General features: G+C 54.6%; 2 protein-coding genes across 3 annotated transcripts in view; both read right to left on the bottom strand.

The window, feature by feature from the left end:
- Nucleotides 1–225: 225 nt before the first annotated feature.
- Nucleotides 226–11,160, bottom strand: Dact3 (dishevelled binding antagonist of beta catenin 3). Its single transcript, XM_040734315.1, has 4 exons — nt 10,850–11,160; nt 3,818–3,914; nt 3,531–3,683; nt 226–2,422 (listed from the first exon to the last, which is right to left on the bottom strand). Exons 1-4 carry the CDS (start codon nt 11,096–11,098, stop codon nt 1,077–1,079), a joined length of 1,845 nt encoding a protein of 614 aa, XP_040590249.1. The 5' UTR covers nt 11,099–11,160; the 3' UTR covers nt 226–1,076.
- A 6,245-nt stretch (nt 11,161–17,405) lies between these two features.
- Nucleotides 17,406–18,388, bottom strand: part of Prkd2 (protein kinase D2) — a 30,941-nt gene continuing 29,958 nt past the window's right edge. For both annotated transcript variants that reach the window (XM_013125491.3, XM_040734314.1), the window contains exons 17-18: nt 18,220–18,305; nt 17,406–18,020 (exon numbers count right to left, since the gene is read on the bottom strand). In XM_013125491.3, coding sequence (XP_012980945.1) covers nt 17,820–18,020; nt 18,220–18,305 — 287 coding nt within the window. In that variant the 3' untranslated portion in view covers nt 17,406–17,819. The remainder of the gene's footprint in view (nt 18,021–18,219; nt 18,306–18,388) is intronic.

Below are 18,388 nucleotides of genomic sequence, written 5' to 3'. Positions count from 1 at the left end.
CAGCCTCGCTCTTGATGACCCGTCATCTTTACGAAAACATAAGGATGTAAGTCAAAGGTCAGTCACCAAGGACACAGCGGCCCTGAAGAGATGCTGAAATCCCACCTGGGACCCACCACCCGGGCTCTGCTCACCGCCGGTTCCACAGCAAACAGAAGGTTTGCTCTTGGTTGGAAGAAGAAAGGTCACGTTTCTCATTTCAACAGGGAACAAGAATCCAGGGAATATGTAACATTGTGCATTTATTTACAAAGAGGTTAGAGAAACACACAGAATCTGGCCCCCCACGCACTGGGGAGTCACCATTGTCATAATAAATACAGTATTTTTTTAAAATAAAAAAACAAACAAATTAAAAAAAAAACCCATGGATTGGAACAGCTTCCCCCACTCCCCACAGGGAGAGAGACGAGATTGAAACCATCTTCCTTCCTCTCTCTAACCTCCCAATCCTCCATAAATGTCCAGGGATGGAGCAGAAAGAGTCCTTTTCCAGGTGTTGGCAACTCCTACGTGACCCTCAAAGCCCCTAAGACAGTGCCACTTCTTCCAGGGCACTCTGCGGGCATAACCTGAGTCAGACAGTCTCTGACCCACCCGGGGGCCCCAGGGGATATCCTAAGGGTCCAGGGACATGGAGGGGGCACTTTGTGAATGAGAAGGGAGCCCTATCTGGGCCAGGAAAAGAGGAATGACAAAGCTATATGAGGGAAATGGAGAGGGAACACACTAAGCTTCTAAACTAAAAGGGAGTGGGGGGGCACCTGAACAGAATTACTGCCTTTGCAAACATGGACATCCATTGTACAGATGGGGAGAGCGAGGCCCACGGAGGGGGCACTTTCTGGCCCAAGGCTTTGAAAACCAGCTGTTCTGGGACCATCTGGGCGCCTCTCAGTGGGGGGAGAGGGGCAGCCTCTCGGGGCGGCCATGGACGGCGGGCAGTGAGTGAGGAGGGTCTTTGGAAGCAGAGAAGACCGGTGGTCTTTGGAAGGTGGGGGTGGAGGGGTGGAGGATGAGAAGCGTGGGTGCAGGGCCATGGAGGTGGGTTCCCAGGCCCCTCCCCTCCCCCCAACTCACACAGTCGTCATGACCTTCAGAGAGCCCGACCTGAAACGCAGGATCTTTTTCTTCAGCGCGTGCGACGCCTTGATCTTCACGAAGACCTTGGCGGGGCCCGCGGGGGTCGCAACACCGGCCGCACCCCCGGGCCCCGACGGCGAGGCCCCTGCGGCCGCCACCAGCTGCTGCGGCCACACGAGGCCCCCGCTGCCATCGGAGTCGCTGGAGGCGGAGCTGAAGGCGGGCGACTCGCCCTCGCTAGCGCTCGACTCGCTCTCGCCGTAACCTCCCCCGGGGCCGCACCCCGACGACGACGGCACCCGACGGCCCAGCGGCACCGGCCGCCCCGCCGCCGAGCACTCGGAGTCGCTGCCCGCGCAGCCGTACAGCAGCCGGCGCGAGGGCGCGGACGGCGAGGGCGCGGGGCCGCGCGGCGCGGGCGCGCGGGGGGCGCGGGCGCGGCGGCTGTCGGGCGCGTCGATCTCCGCGGTGGAGCGCCACCGACGGCAGGCCTGGACGGTGGGCGTGGGCGCGGGGCCGCGCCGGGGCCGGGGCGGCCGGGGCTCGTCGCGCTCGGCCGTGGGGTACTTGGGCGGCGGCGGGGCGGCGTGCGCGCGGCCCAGCAGGCTGGTCTCCGACTGCGAGCGCGCCGCTTTACGCGCCCTCGGCGATCCCCGACGCCCCGACGGCTCGGCCAGGCGGCCCCGACGGCCCGCGGCTCGTGGCCTCTCCCGCGGCGGGGACTGCTCCACGCTGCGACCTCGCGTGAGCGGTGGAGCCCGGCGGCGCGCGGCGCGCCCCGGAAGGCCCCTGGAGGCTGCAGGGGCGCCCGGGATGTACTGGGCCTTCACGAGGCGACCCTCAGCCGGGCTGGAGGGCGGCGAGGCGGCGGCCGGAGGCGCAGGTTCGGGCGCAACCTCCGTCTCCCACGCCGTGGCCCAGGCGCGCTCCGTCGACGGCTCCCGCGCGGGTCGCGCGCCCCCGGGGGGCGGGGACGCCTCGGGCGGCCGCGGGCGCGCGCCGTTCTGGCGCCGCGCGCCCCCGTCCGCGCCCCCGGGACTCGTACGCGGTTGGCCCGCCCCCCGGCGGCGGCGCCTGCGCAGGAGCGCCGAAATGTAGCCGTCCAGGGGCCGGCCGGCCGCCCCGTCCGGGGAGCCGCAGGGCGCGCGTCCGCTGGGCCGTGGGCTGCGCAGCGCCACCGCGTGCAGCGGGCTGGGCGTCAGGAAGGGCCCCGCGCGCGCACGCCGCTCCGCCGATGAGCAGGCCTCGGGGCCCGCTGCTGTCGGGTAGGGAGCTGAGAAGGAGCGAGGCACCGCTGCCCGGGCGCTCACCGACTCTGGGGCGCTGGGGCTGGCGTCACCTGCGGGAGAGAGAAGCAGAGGAAGAGAGAGGAGGGGCGCTCAAAGGCCTTCCTTAGCCTAGAACTGAAGCAGCCCAGGCAGGAGAGGAGGATCGCCTCCGGTTCTGCGCCAGCCTGAGCTATGTAGCGATGGATGGATGGATGGATGGATGGATGGATGGATGGATGGATGGATGGATGGATGGATGGATGGATGGATGGATGGATGGATGGATGGATGGATGGATGGATGGATGGATGGATGGATGGATGGATGGATGGATGGAGTAAAAAATGGATGGATGGATAGATAGATATACAGACAGACAATGGACTTGGTGGTACACCTCTGTGATCCATCCAGGACTGAGGAGGTGGAGTCACTGTGAGCTACTTAACATGTTGGAGTCAACCTGAGCTACATGAGACCCTACCTCAAAACACCCCTCCCACCCCCCCCAAAAGAAACCCCAAGGCCAAGGTGTTCATAGAGGTACATGTTTGCAGCCTCAGCAATGGACAGATGCAGCTACATAGTAAGTTAGTGGCCAGCCGGGGCTACCCCAGAGACTGCCTCAAACAAACAATAATAATTAAATTGGGTGTGGTGGCCCACCTCTGTAAATCCCAAGGCTGGGGAGACTGAGTCAGGAGAATTGTTGCAAGTTCGAGGCCAGCCAGGGCTACATAGCAAGACCCTGTTCCGTCAAATCAGAATAAAATCAAGTCTTTTCTCACCCAGTCTGGATAGGTCAAACTATCTCTCCCTCGTCCTCCCTGAAGACTCTGCCTCACTCATCCCCTCCTGTATGGTTCATGACAAAGTCCCTCACGACCTCCCCACCTGTCTTGCTCTAACCATTGCTCACCCTTCACATTCATATCATCCCCCCCACCCATGGGGTTTCTCTGTGTAGCCCTGGCTGTAATGCTGGGATTAAAGGCAAGCACAAAAATGCCTGGCTGGTGTAGACACTCTTAGGACCCCATTAGCTAAACAGAAGCCCAAAGAGAGATGCTAAAACTACACCAAGACTGCTCCCAGCCAGAAGTGGGAATCTAAAGTGGATCAACTTTATGCTCAAAGCCATCTTCTGACTGTCACAGGGCCCCGCCCCACCCACCTTACCTAGGGACTTGGGTCTCTCACTGGCATAGATGCCCCGGGGGTCCGAGGGACCCAGGCGTCCATAGGAGCCAGATCCGGAGAAGCCACTGTCCCCACAAAAGGTAGAGGGTGGTGAATCTGGACCTCCGGTAGAACTGGGGTCTTCATAGAAGCCTGGATTCCAGAGAGAAGCTAAATCAATTAGGGAGCTGGGGGTGGGGGGGAGAGTCAGGGACTGCTTGAGAGACAGAGGACACTGAGACAGACTGGGGTGTCCTGGAGAGACCCCACCCTGGCCCCAGACTCACCTGAGCTGCGCCCACTCTCCTGGTCCAGACCCCCAGACTCCAGACTCAGGTCCCCCAGCTGCTGGCCCAGGTCCCAGATGAGCCCAGGCAGGGCCTCCTGAAGTACAAGAGCAGAGTGGTCAGAATTCTCCAGAACCCACCAGCCTGCTGTTTATGACTTCCTGGCAGAGATCCACTTGGAAATGTCAGCCCTCTGTCCCTCGTCGCTGTGAGGAAGTCTTTCTGTCTAACTTTCAGCCTTCATGCTGTAGCCCCATCTATGCGTGTTGAAACTCAGGACCCACCTTTTGTTCATTCTTTGCTATCTGTGTCCCCATCTGTGGTCACAGCTCCCTAAGCCCTACTAGAATATTCCTCTTCTGGGGCTGGAGAGTATTGGCTGCTCTTTCAGAGGACCTGGGTTTAATTCCCAGCACCCACAGGGCAGCTCACACAGCCTATGACTCCTGTTCCAGCGGATCTGATCCCCTCACTCAAACATTCGGGTCAGACACCTATGCACATAATTGATGTTGGAGACAAGGTTTCTCTGTGACTTTGGAGGCTGTCCTGGAACTAGCTCTTGTAGACCAGGCTGGTCTTGAACTCACAGAGATCCGCCTGCCTCTGCCTCCTGATTAAGGCGAACGCCACCAATGCCTGGCTAAGCCAGGACTCTTAACCACAAAACCATTTCTCCAGCCCTCCACATCTGTCTGTCTGGCTGTCATCTATCTATTTATCTGGTTTTTCAAGACAGCCTTGGCTATCACAGCACTAATTCTGTAGACCAGGCTGACCTGGAATTTACAGAGAAGCTCTTGCCTCAGCCTTTTGGGTTCTGGGATGAAAGGTGTGTGCCACCAACGCCCGGACTTCTCCAGCTTTTTTTTTTTTTTTTTTTTTTGGTTTTTTTTTTCGAGACAGGGTTTCTCTGTGGCTTTGGAGGCTGTCCTGGAACTCGCTTGGTAGTCCAGGCTGGTCTCGAACTCACAGAGATCCGCCTGCCTCTGCCTCCCGAGTGCTGGGATTAAAGGCGTGCGACACCAACGCTCGGCTCTCACCAAGCCTTTTACCCAACTTCTTATGTGGGTACTGGGGATTCAAACTCAGGTCTTCATGCCCAAGTGTCAGGAAGCTAACTTGGGATATCTTCCTAGCTGCCCCTCATTCACACATAGCCCAGGTTGGCCTTACCCCAGCCCCTCATTCACACATAGCCCAGGTTGGCCTTACCCCAGCCCCTCATTCTCACATAGCTCAGGCTGGCCTCAAACTTGCCATGCAGGGGAGCGTGAACTTGAACTCATGACTCTCCTGCCTATATCTTCTGAGTAGGGCACTGCTGGTGGCAACTTGGGCTGTGAATTTTTATGATAGGTCTTCTGGTTGTGAGAGAGTTCCATGCTAGAAGGGGTGTGCAGGAGTGGGCAGATCCCGGGGCAGCCATGGGGTGGCCTCCTCCCCAGCGTAGACCCTCCTTTCTTAGGTACTTTGCTCTCCCTCGAATGGGCCCTTGTCACCAAAGGGAAGTTCTTATGGAAGTCTCCTCTTAGTGCCTCCTGCTGCAGACTGGCTATTTCATAGGAAATGCATACAGCATGGCTAAGCAGTGGTGGCACATGTCCTTAATCCCAGCACTAGGGCGGGTCTGGACTACAGAGCTAGTCCTGGGGCAGCTAAGGCTACACAAAGAAACACTTTCAAAAATCACACACACACACACACACACACACACGAAAGAAGAAAGAAAGAAAGAAAGAAAGAAAGAAAGAAAGAAAGAGAAAGAAAGAAAGAAAGAAAGAAAGAAAGAAAGAAAGAAAGAAAGAAAGAAAGAAAAAGCGTGGGGCACAATTCACACACCTCATTGCTCCTCCCCCTCAGGAAGAACCACACCCTTTGTGCCTCCTGCAAGTCCTTCTACAAGTCTAACCTTACTGGTGGCTACAGCAGTGATCAGAAACCAAGACCCCCCAGGACTGGGGTGGGGGATGAAGCTGAGTTGGAAGGGTGATTGCCCAGCAGGAAACTAGTTCCTAGTCTTGCATAAAATGGGGCTGGTGGCACAGACCTTACTTAGCTCCTGTACTGATTAGAGGTAGGAGGATAAGGAGTTTACAACCTTCTTTGGCTGCCTAGTGTGTCTGAGGGCAGCCTGGGCAACGGGACCCTGTCTCTACAGTTTAAATTTAAAAATCCAGGATTTTATCTTATTTTGGAAGACAACTCGGCAGGGCCAGGGAATGTCTCACAGGGGGACTGAATGAGACCAGAGACCAGAGGTAGCGGCTGCCAGGGGCAGACGGTTGACCCTCAGACAAAAGCGGCTTGTCTGGCCGGCCGATGGGAGGGCGGGACCAGCATCCAGTCCTGCCTATTTAGGGCAGAAAGATTGGCCTGGCTCTGGGCAGCAGGCACAGCCCCCCACAGCCCCTCCTCCAGGCCTGCCCTCCTCCCCTCCCTGAATAGAAGCCCCCATGTGGCCCTGTCTGTATCAACAAACGCCTCTAGTTGGAGGCTCCTACTCTGGGTATGTGCAGATGCCCATGGCCCCCTCAATCAATCAGCTTTAAGCAAAACCTAAAAAAGAAGCACATAACACAGTATTAGGAAGTGGGGGGGGGGTAGCCACAGGCTGCTGCCAGCATCAATGGCCTGCGTATGCCCCAAGTGACCCAGACCAGTCGGCTGCCTATTCCTGGTTGCCACTGGGAACCTAAGCTCTGTGCTTCTGCTCCCACCCCATCCTAATGGCCGGTCTTTTCTAGTGTGATCCTCCAGTCCACTTTCTAAAATAGTTCCTTTGCCGTTGCCCACTCTGTCACTCTGCCTCCCGACTTTAAAATATATACCAGGGTGCCTCCTGTTGTGTCTCTCACTAGGACAGAGATTTCTGACTGTTTTGTTCACAGCAGCACTCTTCTCCTTTGCTTGGGCTTAGTAAAAAAAAAAGTTCTGATGAAGGGATGAGCACCTATGTTCGTGGTGGAATACTATACAGCTGTTAAGATGGACGGAGGCAGATTTTCTGCAGAGCTATCACTAAGACACAGTACTGAAAGAGGAGAGGAGCGTGCATGGGAGGGAGGAGGTCAGAACCACAGTCACAGGGACACATTCTGATAAATGCATCATCCAGGGACTTCATCATCACAGGGGCACTGCATACAGTGCCATCAGGCAGCCTTCCTTTTGGGGTCTCAGGTAGCCCAGGCTGACCTTGGACTTCCTATGTAGCCAAGGATGGCTTTGAACTCCCAATCTTCCTGCTGTCACTTGCCAAGTGTTCTCGAGTGCTCAGATGAGAGGTATGCACCACTACACTCAGTGGTGACACAATCTTTTGGGAACCACCATCCTACATGCTTGTCACTGCTGATGGCAGTTGGCAAGGGTATTATTAAGCCTGACTGAACCTGGAGGGGCTGTAAAAACCAGTTACTGAGTCCCAGTTTGAGAGCTTCTGGCTATACCTGGATTGGAACCCCAAAATTTGCATTTCTAACAACCTCCACACCTTGTGTCTTCTGTGGTTGGCCACATTTTGAAGACCATCAGCAAAGCCTTGGTACCTCACCCAAGAAACTGGAATTTTAGAAAACAACAAAACCTTTGAGGCAGGCCAGGGGGGTGGGGTTTGAGATAATTCAGTGCTCTGGAAGACAGGAGTATACAAAGTTCAGAGTCTGTCTGGGAATCATAGAAATCTAGTCTCAAGAAGAGGGCTTAGGGCTAGACAAGGTAGCAGAGGCAGGTGGATCTCTGTGAGTTCGGGCCAACCAGGGCCAGAGAGTGAGACCTTGTCTCAAAATGTGAAACTAAATTAAACTAAACTAAACAAACAAAAGGATTGAGAACTTAACTCAGTGGTAGAGTACCTGCCTAGAATCCTCCAGTGAGGGGCTGGGGGTGTGGCTCAGTGGTAGAACCCCTGCCTATAATCACCCAGTGAGGGGTTGGGGGTGTGGCTCAGTGGTAGAGCCCCTGCCTAGAATCCCCCAATGAGGGACTGGGGTCTGGCTCAGTAGTAGAGCCCCTGTCTAGAATCCCCCAGTAAGGGGTTAGAGGCATGGCTCCGTGGTAGAGCCCCTGCCTAGAATCCCCCAGTGAGGGTCTGGGGGCATGGCTCAGTGGTAGAGCCCCTGCCTATAATCTGCCAGTGAGGGGCTGGGGGTGTGACTCAGTGGTAGAGCCCCTGCCTAGAATCCCCCAGTTAGGAGCTGGGGTGTGGCTCAGTAGTACATCACTTGCCTGGCCTGCTCCTAATCCTTACCTCCAGTGCCTGTGCTGGTAAATATAAAAGTAAAGCTTTGGCCAGTGCTCTCCATTTCTTTCCTAGTATACAAACTGTCAGAATGGACTCAAAACCAAGGTCAAATGATGGTGGTCTTCTTAACATAGGGAATCAAAGGAGAGAAGAAGGTCACTGTACAGGCCAATGAAATATGTAAGGTGTGACTTGGTACCCAGTGGCCAAGAGTCAAACTCATCTCTTCCACTGCCCAGCTGTAAGACCTCAAGTAGGTGTCTTGATCTCGCTGGGTTCCCCTCTCCTTGTCTGAAACATGGGCATCATACAACCATGGCTTTCACAACCTTGCAGGAAGGGCTAAAATGAATTAAAAGAGTAGTTCTAAGCCGGGCGGTGGTGGCGCCCGCCTTTAATCCCAGCACTCAGGAGGCAGAGGCAGGCGGATCTCTGTGAGTTCGAGGCTAGGCTGGACTGACAGCCTCCAAAACAGTGCAGAGAAACCCTGTCTTGAAAAACAAAAAAACAAACAAACAAAAAAAGAGTTGTTCTTTATCAGCCCTTTGTAAATGCTGGCTTACATTGTCACAAGAAAGCTCAGAGTATCTACCAGGAATAATTTCAAATACTGCTTGCACAATTAAAAATAAATGTAAAATGATTGATGGGGGATAAATTCCACAGCTATCATTTCAGTTTTTCCAATAGAAAGAAGAGTCAAGAGTTGTGGGAACAGACAGCAAGAGTTCCTTCATCTTTAATTGGCCTGATGCCTTGGGAAACTCCTTCACCCAAACTTCCCCTTACCTTCCTTACCTTCGGATGCCCCTTCATCTATGTTAAGAAGTTCTTCTGCAAATCTAACTCAAGTCCTCCTTATTGGAAGGGACCTTTATCCTTCCGAGGAGCAAATAGGATCCCTCCACATGCAATAGCCATGCCTCTTTTTTCTGAAATGCCTCTACTCGTATTTGACATGGCCACATCACGTCTAGCAGAATCACAGAGTCTAACTTCAGTTTTTCTTGCTTCAAAGGGAGTGTGTTTCTGAGAGATGGATGGAGATGTAGGTTGTCTTATAAGACAGGAGTTCTGGGATCAGAGGCGGCCCCATTCTCTCTTCAGAAGGGCCCAGGAACCCTCAACACCAGAGGGGTTTATATTTAGCGCTTTTCCCCTCCCTCCATCAGCCAGGCTTCTGTCCCAGTCCGCCACCGCCTCCTCTTTGAGGCTGGGTCGAGCCTTGACTGCCGACAGTGGGAAAAGGGTATAGGGGTGGAGAGTGAGGGGACAGTCCTCTCTCCCATCGCCACCTCATGCCAGCAGGGAGGAGTGAGCCGTGAGAAGTGAGCGGGCAGAAAGGCAAACACACAGAGAAGGTGAGGGGCAGAGCGACGAGGGAGGGAGACGAGGCCACTCACTACTGGTATGCCCCGTGGTGCCTTCGCCCTCCCTCTCCTAGTAGGATGGTGGGGTCTGGCAAAGCCCAGGCAGCTTGGGGGGGGCTAAAGCCCCCCACCCCCGTCTGTAACTTTGGGAGGGGGCGGGGCCTCCCACAGCTGTTTCTGCTTCGAGAAGAATGTAAGGTCCCACTCCTGCACGGTCAGGCCGGTGGGGGTGGGGCCGGGCGTCTGGCCTCAGCCCCCTTTCCCCACTTCCCATCTGGGGAGGGGGCAGCCGAGGTCAGCAACAGCCAGAACCCCCTCCCCACCCCCACAGCCTTGGCTCAGGTTTCCCTAAACGGGAAACTCTGACCACACACACACACACACACACACACACACACACACACACACACACACACACACACAGGGGCTTAGGAGACCGGGATGGGCCAGGGGAGAGGGCTGGGGGAAGGGAAGAGAGACGGAGACAGTGGGGGAGAAAAGCACTGAGAGCCTCGGGCCAGGCCACGGCCCCGTCCACCGCTGATGTCTGCTGGTTTTGGAAGCTAAGCAGGTCTGGGAAGACCATAGAGACAGGGACAGGGTTAAGAAAAGGAAGCAGAGGTGCGGTGGCATGGGAAGGTGGGAGGGACACCGGAAAGGGTCTCCAGACTCAAGCAGGGATACAGGGAGGGAGGCAAAGCTGGGGAATCTGAAAGTCATCACTAGACCGCCCCGAGAGTCAGATACAGCCCCCCCCAAGCTACTTTCTCCTGGCCTCCCCTATGGAACTGAGGCAGGGGACCAAATAGAAGAGCGAAATGTCATCAGGCTGATCGAAATGCAAATGTCCCGGGGCTTCTCAGGGACTGAGAGCTTCTCAGCAGCGGGTCCCTCCCTCCAGAGGCCCGCAGATTCCCCTTCCCCCACCCCGCCCCCTCCAGGGATCTCCAAGCACCCCGGGGACTTAGGGGAAAGATGGAGCCTGGGTAGCGGGGGGCCCAGAGGGAGGTTACATTTGAATGCCGGCTGTGTGACCTTGGGTGAGTCTCTTCCTGTCTCTGAGCCTCAGTCTCTTTCTCTGTAAAATGGGGACTCTCAACCCCTCATGAAATGGGAAGACTGTAAGACGCCAAGTGTTCGGCTTGACACCCACTAGGCGGCCTGGATGGTTAACAGGATCCACGCGGAGGGTCCAGTGGAGGCCGTGCATCCTCTCCATCAGCTCGATTTGGGGGTGGGGGAGACCAGGTCTCCAGTCTTATCTCTCCTTCTTTTCCCTTGCCTGCTCCCCCACCCTAGGACCTGAGCAGACAGTGCCGAGACGGACAGACCGACACACGGACAGGGAGGTGGGGGAGCGGGTGGGGGAGGGAGGGAGGGATGCACGGATGGACGCACGGACAGGCGACCCCTCACCAGCTGCTCCTCCAGGGCCGCCGCGGCCCTGCGCGCCGCTGCCGCATCCTCGTCCTCCTCGGCGTCCTCCTCGTCCTCAGCCTCGGTGCCCCCCATCCCGGGCTGGGCCAGCCGCAGCGCCTGCTGCACGCGGTACTCCTGCCTCTCTCGGAGCCAATGCAACTCGCAGAGCCCGGCCAGGCTGCCTTCCAACCATCCCCGCAGCCGACCCCGCTCCGGGCTCACCGGGAACGAGAAGGCCCGGATCATGGCTGCGGCCCCCCGCCCCAGCCCGGCCGGGCCCCACGGCCGCCCCTCTCGCCGGTCCCACCTCCCCGCCCCAGCAGCCCGCCCGCCCGCCCGCCCGCTGGCCGGGCTGTCACCGTCTCATCTGCATAGGCGCCCGCCCATTGGGCCGCCCACCCGCGCCTCATCTACATTGGCCACGCCCCAGGAGGCGCAACAACGGCCGTCTATTGGCCGGTGCCTTCCGTGACGCAGCGCTCCGCCCCGCCCCGCCCCGCCTCCACAACGCATGCTCGCGATTAGCTACGGGAATCAGACTTGCCACGCCCCTTCGTGCGCCGACTGAGGCGCTGTGGCCACGCCCTCCACACGTCACAATAAAACAAGCCCGCCCTTACTCCGATTCCATTGGCGTCCGTCGCTCGGATTCTGGATTGGCCCCGCCCTCTTGCGGGAGAGCTCTAGCTGCTATTGGACGGTACGGGTCGAGGGGACGGGAGGGCTATAAATAGAGACTGGATCCACGTGACAGCCCCGCAGCTGCTCCCGCCGCCCCGCCCGAGCCTTCAGCTCCTGAGTCTGCGCAGAAGGAAGATGTCAGTGGAGATGGAATCCGGCTCACGCCTCCTCTCCCAAGCAGCTTTCCCAGGCACTCAGAAGTAATCTTACGATACGATTATGCTTTTAAGCAGGACCGGCTCAAACCGGCTCTTTGATTCCATCACAGGGGAGGCTAAGGCAGAGGGAGAATTAAGAATTAAGAGTTCGAGGCCAGCCTGAGCTACATAGTGGACCGCAAGCTAGTCTGATTGCACTGCGAGAAGCTAGCCCGAATTACACAGCGGTTTCTATCTCACTAAAACAACACTCTTCTGAAATTACCAGACCCGGGATGAAATATTGTGTGATTCAACGAGAACAGAATCTGAGGCCTTTTGTCTCCCAGGTGCTGTGGCGCTGAGTTCCACCAGTCTGAGATGGCAGGGGCTTTTGTTCCCGCTTCTGAAAGGCTTTGTTCTCAGTCTTCTGAGATGCTCTGTTCTCAGCGTGCTGTGGTCCTGAGTCTGAGCCACTCTGCTTCCCTCCGCTGGGCAAGCGGGGCTACCGCCCCCTCACGCGGCCAGCCTGTGTCACTACACCCAGTGTGTCCGCAAAAAAACCCATTTCTCAGACGGACCTTGAACTCTTTACAAGCTGCAAAGAAGACGGGCGACGCACGCCATTAATCCCAGCGCTCGGGAGGCAGAGGCAGGAGGATCTCTGTGAGTTCACAGCCAGCTAGATCTACAGGGTTCCAGGACAGCCAAGGCTACACGGAGAAACCCTGTCTCAAAAACCAAAACTGCAACCCCCCCCAAAAAAAAACAAAACAAAACTCAGATCGGTGAGGAACGCTGGGGCAGGAGAGTCGTCGTGAGTTCGAGGCGAGTCTGGGTTATCTATGCGAGCCTGCCAGAAAAGAAAAACGGCAGTGTGAAACCTTCCATCTTTTAAGATCTCCCCTGCTGTAAGCGCCGGGGATGTGGTGGGTCTTAGTACTGCCACTTTAAGGCTGAGTAATGCGAGGAAACGTACATAGTTTCACCATGTCTCCTTTTCTTCATCTTATCAAGAGAGTTATTCTGAATGTTAAATGACTTTATTAGGTTTTGTTTTGTTATTTTTGTTTTGTTTTGTTTTTCCCGTTTTAAGAGTCTAAGTAGCCCTGCTGGCCTGGAACTCACTGTGTAGACAGGACTGGCCTACCTCAGTCTCCCCGCCCCACAGTGTGTACATTGAAGGTGTGGGCCACCACACATGCTCATTTATTAAATTTTTTGGAGCATTGACTTCTACCACTCATAAAGGATTGGCCATAGTGGTTCAAGCCTGTAACACCAGCACTGAGTCTGGAAAGACAGCTCAGTGGTTTAAGAGTACTTGCTGCTCTTCCAGAAGATCTAGGTTCAATTCCTGGCACACACGAGGAAAAAAAATTCACAACCCACTGTAACTCCAGCACCAGTGGATCTGCTGCCCTCTTCTGGTCGCCTCAGGAAACTGCACTCTAGGGCACAGACACACCTGCATACACATAATTTAATTAGATCTTATATAAGATACCATACATAAAAATAAATAAATAAGTAAATAAATAAAAATGTCTGAAGAGATGGCTCAGAGGTTAAGAACACTGGCTACACTTCCAGAGGGTCTGAGTTTGATTCCTAGCAACCACACGGTGGCTCACAACCATCCATAATGAGATCTGGTGCCCTCTTCTGGCGTATAGGCACACATGCCGGTAGAACGTTATGTACATAATAAATCTTTAAAAACAAACAAAATTTTTTCACGGTTCCAAGTGTGGTGGCTTAGGCTTTTAATCTCAATACTCTAAATGATGAGGCAGGAAGATCTAGCCTGGGCTACATAGCAAGACCAAATGAAACAAAGACTGGGCATGAGGCTCAGTGGTAGTGGATTCATCTAGAACCCACCAGTGAGGGGCTGGGGGCATGGATACAAACTAGAACCCTTGCCTAGAATGTGCCAAGTACTGGTTTCAATCCCAGTACTACAATAATAATGAATAGTAAGTGAATAATCATGTTCAGATGAATCCTCAGTTCATTCTTAGCTGTGGGGGATGAAGGCCAAAAGTCAGGGTGACCAAGCAACTGGAAAACTGGGCAGGGGTTCAGAACTTAACAGGACAGCATGATGACCCACACCTTTAATCCCAACCCTGGAGAGGTAGAGGCGGTGGATCTCTGAGTTCGAGGCTAGCCTGGTCTACAGAGTGAGTTCCAGGACAGCCAGGACTGTTAACACAGAGGGAAAATAAGTGGATGATGTGGGACACTTGAACCCCTCAGGCTATTCCCCTCAGGCTATTCCCTTTCCCCTTCCCCACAGCCTCAGGGCCAAGACGAAGCTTAGGTGTTCCCCAGACAAGCCTGCCCATGCTCTCACACTGCTTCAGGCTGCCCAAGCTCTTTTGTTCCCCAACCCCGCCGGGGCCAGGATCAGCACTACCCCCAGGACTGCCCTGAGTGTCTACACCATGGCAGCGGGGCCTGAGATGTCATGGTCACCACTGCGTAGCCCGTATCACTCAGCACAGTGACAAAAACGCTCAGGCGTGAAGGATCACCTGTAGTGTGTCAAGAAGTCATTGCTACAGAGAGGAAAATACTAAGGCTGGGAAGACAGTTCAATGGGTAAATGCCATGAAAATGTGAGGAGCTGAGTTCAGTTTCCTGGGACCCATGCAATGGCTCCACACTCGTCATTCCATGCTGGGGATTGGACACAGGAGGATTACCGCAGCGTGACGGCCAGCCAGCGTAGCCAATCAGTAAGCTTGAGGTTCTGCAAGAGACCCTGTCTCAAAAAGCTAAGTGGCTGGCAAGATGGCCCAAACTAAAACGTAATAAAAACTAGGTAGAGGATGATAGAGGAACACACATGATATGGAGTCTGTGTCCACACACGCATACTACGCTCACACATACACACACCACACACACACACACACACACACACACACACACGCACAAACTGCACGGAACACACATGATATGGAGTCTGTGTCCACACACGCATACTACGCTCACACATACACACACCATACACACGCACAAACTGCACTAGCTGGCACTTGGTGGGTGCAACGCTTGCCTGGTATTTGCAAAGGCGAGGGCTCCACCTCCAGAACCTCAAAGAGAAGGAGAGGAAGGAGGGAAGCCTTTGACATCCTCATGATCTGAATACAGTAAGAGTTGCCTGGAGGAGCTGTCCAGCGGTTAAAGAGCTTGCTGCATAAACACAGGACTGGTGTTGGGATCCCCAGAACCCATGTAGGTGCTCACGCGAGTGGCAGCCTGCCCATAACTCCAGCACCTTGGAAGGCAAAGATGGAGGACCCCTGGGGCCAGCTGGCTGGATATATACTAGCCTAACAGGGACATCCTGCTTAAAGAGGCTGGAGAGAAGGCTCAGTGGTAAAGGAACGGGGCCGCATGCGCATGTGTGGAGGTCAGGAGATGGCTTTGGGAGACAGTTTTCCCCTTTACGCTTTGAGCCATGTCACCTTTCTGTATTGTATTGAAAGAAGGGCTCATGTATCCTAGGTCTCAATGTAATTTTTGAAAGGGTATGTGAGGCCGGGCATTGGTGGCGCACGCCTTTAATCCCAGCCCTCGGGAGGCAGAGGCAGGTGGATCTCTGTGAGTTGGAGGCCAGCCTGGTCTACAGAGTGAGTTCCAGGACAGCCTCCAAACCTACAGAGAAACCCCATCTCAAAAAAACAAACAAAACAAAACAAAAAAAACACCAACAACAAAAACAAAAAAAAAGGTATGTTGCCAAAGATAACTGAACTTAATTTTTGCCATTGTGTGTGCGAGCGTGTGCACACGTGTGAGCAGCCGGGTGGCTGGTATGTGTTACACTGTAGCTGACAACTTCCCAGAGTCAGTTCTCACCCCAGCTTTAGATGGCTGGGTGAGGCTCGCACGCAACACTCTGCAAGCACATTTACTCACTGAGCTGTCTCAAGACGCTGTGAGGACATTGACTCCCTGGGTCATTTCATCTGCCCCTGAATCTCAGTGTTCTAGTCCCCCTGCTCCTACACCTGCAGCGTTATGACTGGGACACTGACCTTGCCACATACTAGTTAAATGTCCTGCAGCTGAGGCAGGTCCCCAGCCTCTCATTGGTGGGTTTTAGGACAGGGCTCCAATGGCTGACCCTCACAGGTACTTATGACTTAAGATAGGCGTCTCAGGCTGATGACTGCACCCATTCACCTGTCATGAGGTGGCGTCTCATCATGTAGCCCAGGCTGGCCTTGCAGTCACAGACCTGTGCTGGGATCAAGGGTGTGTACCACCGTGCCTGGCCCGTGTGAGCCGTCATTTTTAGCATTGTATCTGAACTCTTCCTTCTCTAGGTTACAAACCTTCCCCCGTTTCTGGCACACGTGATGCCCCCCCCCCCAGTGGTTTTTTGGTTTTTTTTTTTTGGTTTTTCGAGACAGGGTTTCTCTGTATTGTTTTGGAGGCTATCAGTCCAGCCCAGCCTCGAACTCACAGAGATCCGCCTGCCTCTGCCTCCCGAGTGCTGGGATTAAAGGCTTGCGCCATCAACGCCTGGCTCCGTGGTTTTTTTTTTTTTAAGATGTATTTATTACATATACAGTGTTCTGCCAGGAGAGGGCACCAGATTGAATTGTAGATGGTTGTAAGCCACCATGTGGTTGCTGGGAATTGAACTCAGGACCTCTGGAAGGGCAGTCAGTGCTCTTAACCTCTGAGCCATCTCTTCAGTCCCGGTTTTTTTTTTAACTTGCATTGATGTTTTGCCTGTGTGTCTGTGTGAGGATGCTAGATTCCCCTGGAACTGAGTTACAGGCAGGTGTGAGCTGCCACGTGGTTGCTGGAAATTGAACCCAGGTCCTCTGGAAGGGCTGTCAGTGCTCTTAACCACTGAGTTCTCTCCAGCCTCCCCTCTCTTTACATTTCACTCCAGGGAGTTCCTCTCCCCAAACTCTTCCCCTTCTGCCTAGCTCCCTACCATCTGTAGCACTCACTTTCTTGTTTTTGTTTTTGGAGACAGGGTTTCTCTGTATTGTTTGGAGGCTGTCCTGGAACTCGCTATCCTCGAACTCACAGAGATCCGCCCGCCTCTGCCTCCCGAGTGCTGGGGACTAAAGGTGTGCACCACCAATGCCCGGTCACTTTCTTGCTTTTGAGACAGGATTTTTGTTGTTGTTGTTGTTGTTTTTGTTTTTTTGTTTTTCGAGACAGGGTTTCTCTGTGGCTTTGGAGGCTGTCCTGGAACTAGCTCTTGTAGACCAGTCTGGCCTTGAACTCACAGAGATCCACCTGCCTCTGCCTCCCGAGTGCTGGGATTAAAGGCGTGTGCCACCAATGCCCGGCGAGACAGGATCTTTCTAAAAGATCATTTTATTTTATGTGCATTGGTGTGAGGGCATCAGATTCCCTGGAACTGAGTTACAGGCAGGTGTGAGCTGCCATATGGTTGCTGGGAATTGAACCCAGGTCCAGCGGAAGGGCAGTCAGCGCTCTTAACCACTGAGCGATCTCTTCAGTCTCCGAGACAGGATCTTAACAGCCCATACTGGGTTGGAACTCACCAAGTACCTAAAGATGACCTTGAACACTTCTCCTCCTAACTCCACCTCCTGAGGGAGCCCTGGAATTACATTCAAGAGCCACCACAGAAAAGATTGCTTTTGAGACCAATTACCTTCTATAGCCCTCAGCCTCTCCAAGTGCTAGGATTATAGACACACATCACCATGGCCAGTGGGAGCCTCATATTTTAAAAAGCACATTCATTTATTGTGTGTGTGTGCATGTGTGTGGGCACTTGTGGTGGTCAGAGGACAATTCTATCCTTCAAACAGGTAGGTGTGTCTCAGAAGTCAAACTCGAAGTTGTCGGGCTTAGTGGCAAGCGTCTTTACCCACAGAGTCATCCCTCCAGCCTTGGAGCCTCCTCTTCACACAGTTCTTCTATTGGGCAATAGCCTTATGAATCCAGGGCACGGCCCCAGGAAGTCTATTTCAATGACTGGAAACACAGAGTGCTCTGGTGACTGACACCCCACTCCCCAGTGTCCCTGAATATTGCCTCATCCAGTCTGTGTAGAAGGCTGCTTCCCCTAGAACAGTTCGCTTCAGAGATGGTGCTCAGGACTCCAAAGGAAGCTGCCCCGAGGGGGATCTCTGGCCTCAGAGGATGCTGATCCGTTCAGCAAGCCCCTGCATCTCGTGGTCCTGCGGCAGAAGGGCGCCACCCAGGTCTCCTGCTGCAAGCATCTCCTGGCGCTCTGTCACAAACTGATCCCAGCGCGCATCGTCACTCTCGTGCGTGATATATCGTTCGCCCATCTTTCCCTCCAGCTCTCGGAGGTCAAGCCACGTCTGGTACTCCTGGGCCGGGAAGAACTGGGTTAGCTTGGCCACCCCACGCTAGGCAGAGTACTGCAATCTTAGCAACAGCCCGCTGGGACCAATGAGAGTTAAAGCATCACGTCCCGCAACCTGCCCAGCCAATGGCGGCACAGCCCCATCACCAACCACACATCCAGCCAATTAAAGAGCCAGCTCTGCGGCTTTCTCCATACGTCACCTGTAACCAGGGGTGGCTGAGAGACTTGTCCACACTGTAGCGCTTGCGCATCTTCACCTGCAACAGGTTGTTGATGAGGTCGATGGCTGCGGGGGAAGGAGACAGTCGAAGACCCGCTGGAGCGGCAGGTGGCTCTTTCCGGCAGGGCACCCCACCCTGCCAGCCTTAA

This window comes from Mesocricetus auratus, unplaced genomic scaffold (genome assembly GCF_017639785.1).
Source record: "Mesocricetus auratus isolate SY011 unplaced genomic scaffold, BCM_Maur_2.0 Super-Scaffold_100038, whole genome shotgun sequence".
Lineage (NCBI taxonomy): Eukaryota > Metazoa > Chordata > Mammalia > Rodentia > Cricetidae > Mesocricetus > Mesocricetus auratus.
The sequence above is the reverse complement of the archived record's forward strand: the minus strand, read 5'-3'. Positions and strand labels throughout refer to the sequence as shown.

What these genes read in the sequence shown, in the direction of transcription:
- Dact3 (XM_040734315.1), bottom strand. Translation starts at nt 11,098, where the DNA reads ATGATCCGGGCCTTCTCGTTCCCGGTGAGCCCGGAGCGGGGTCGGCTG. An exon ending in CGGCCCTGGAGGAGCAGCTG is followed by an intron (nt 3,915 to 10,849) that starts GTGAGGGGTCGC and finishes CTTGTACTTCAG; the next exon opens with GAGGCCCTGCCTGGGCTCAT. An exon ending in GGAGAGTGGGCGCAGCTCAG is followed by an intron (nt 3,684 to 3,817) that starts GTGAGTCTGGGG and finishes TCTGGAATCCAG; the next exon opens with GCTTCTATGAAGACCCCAGT.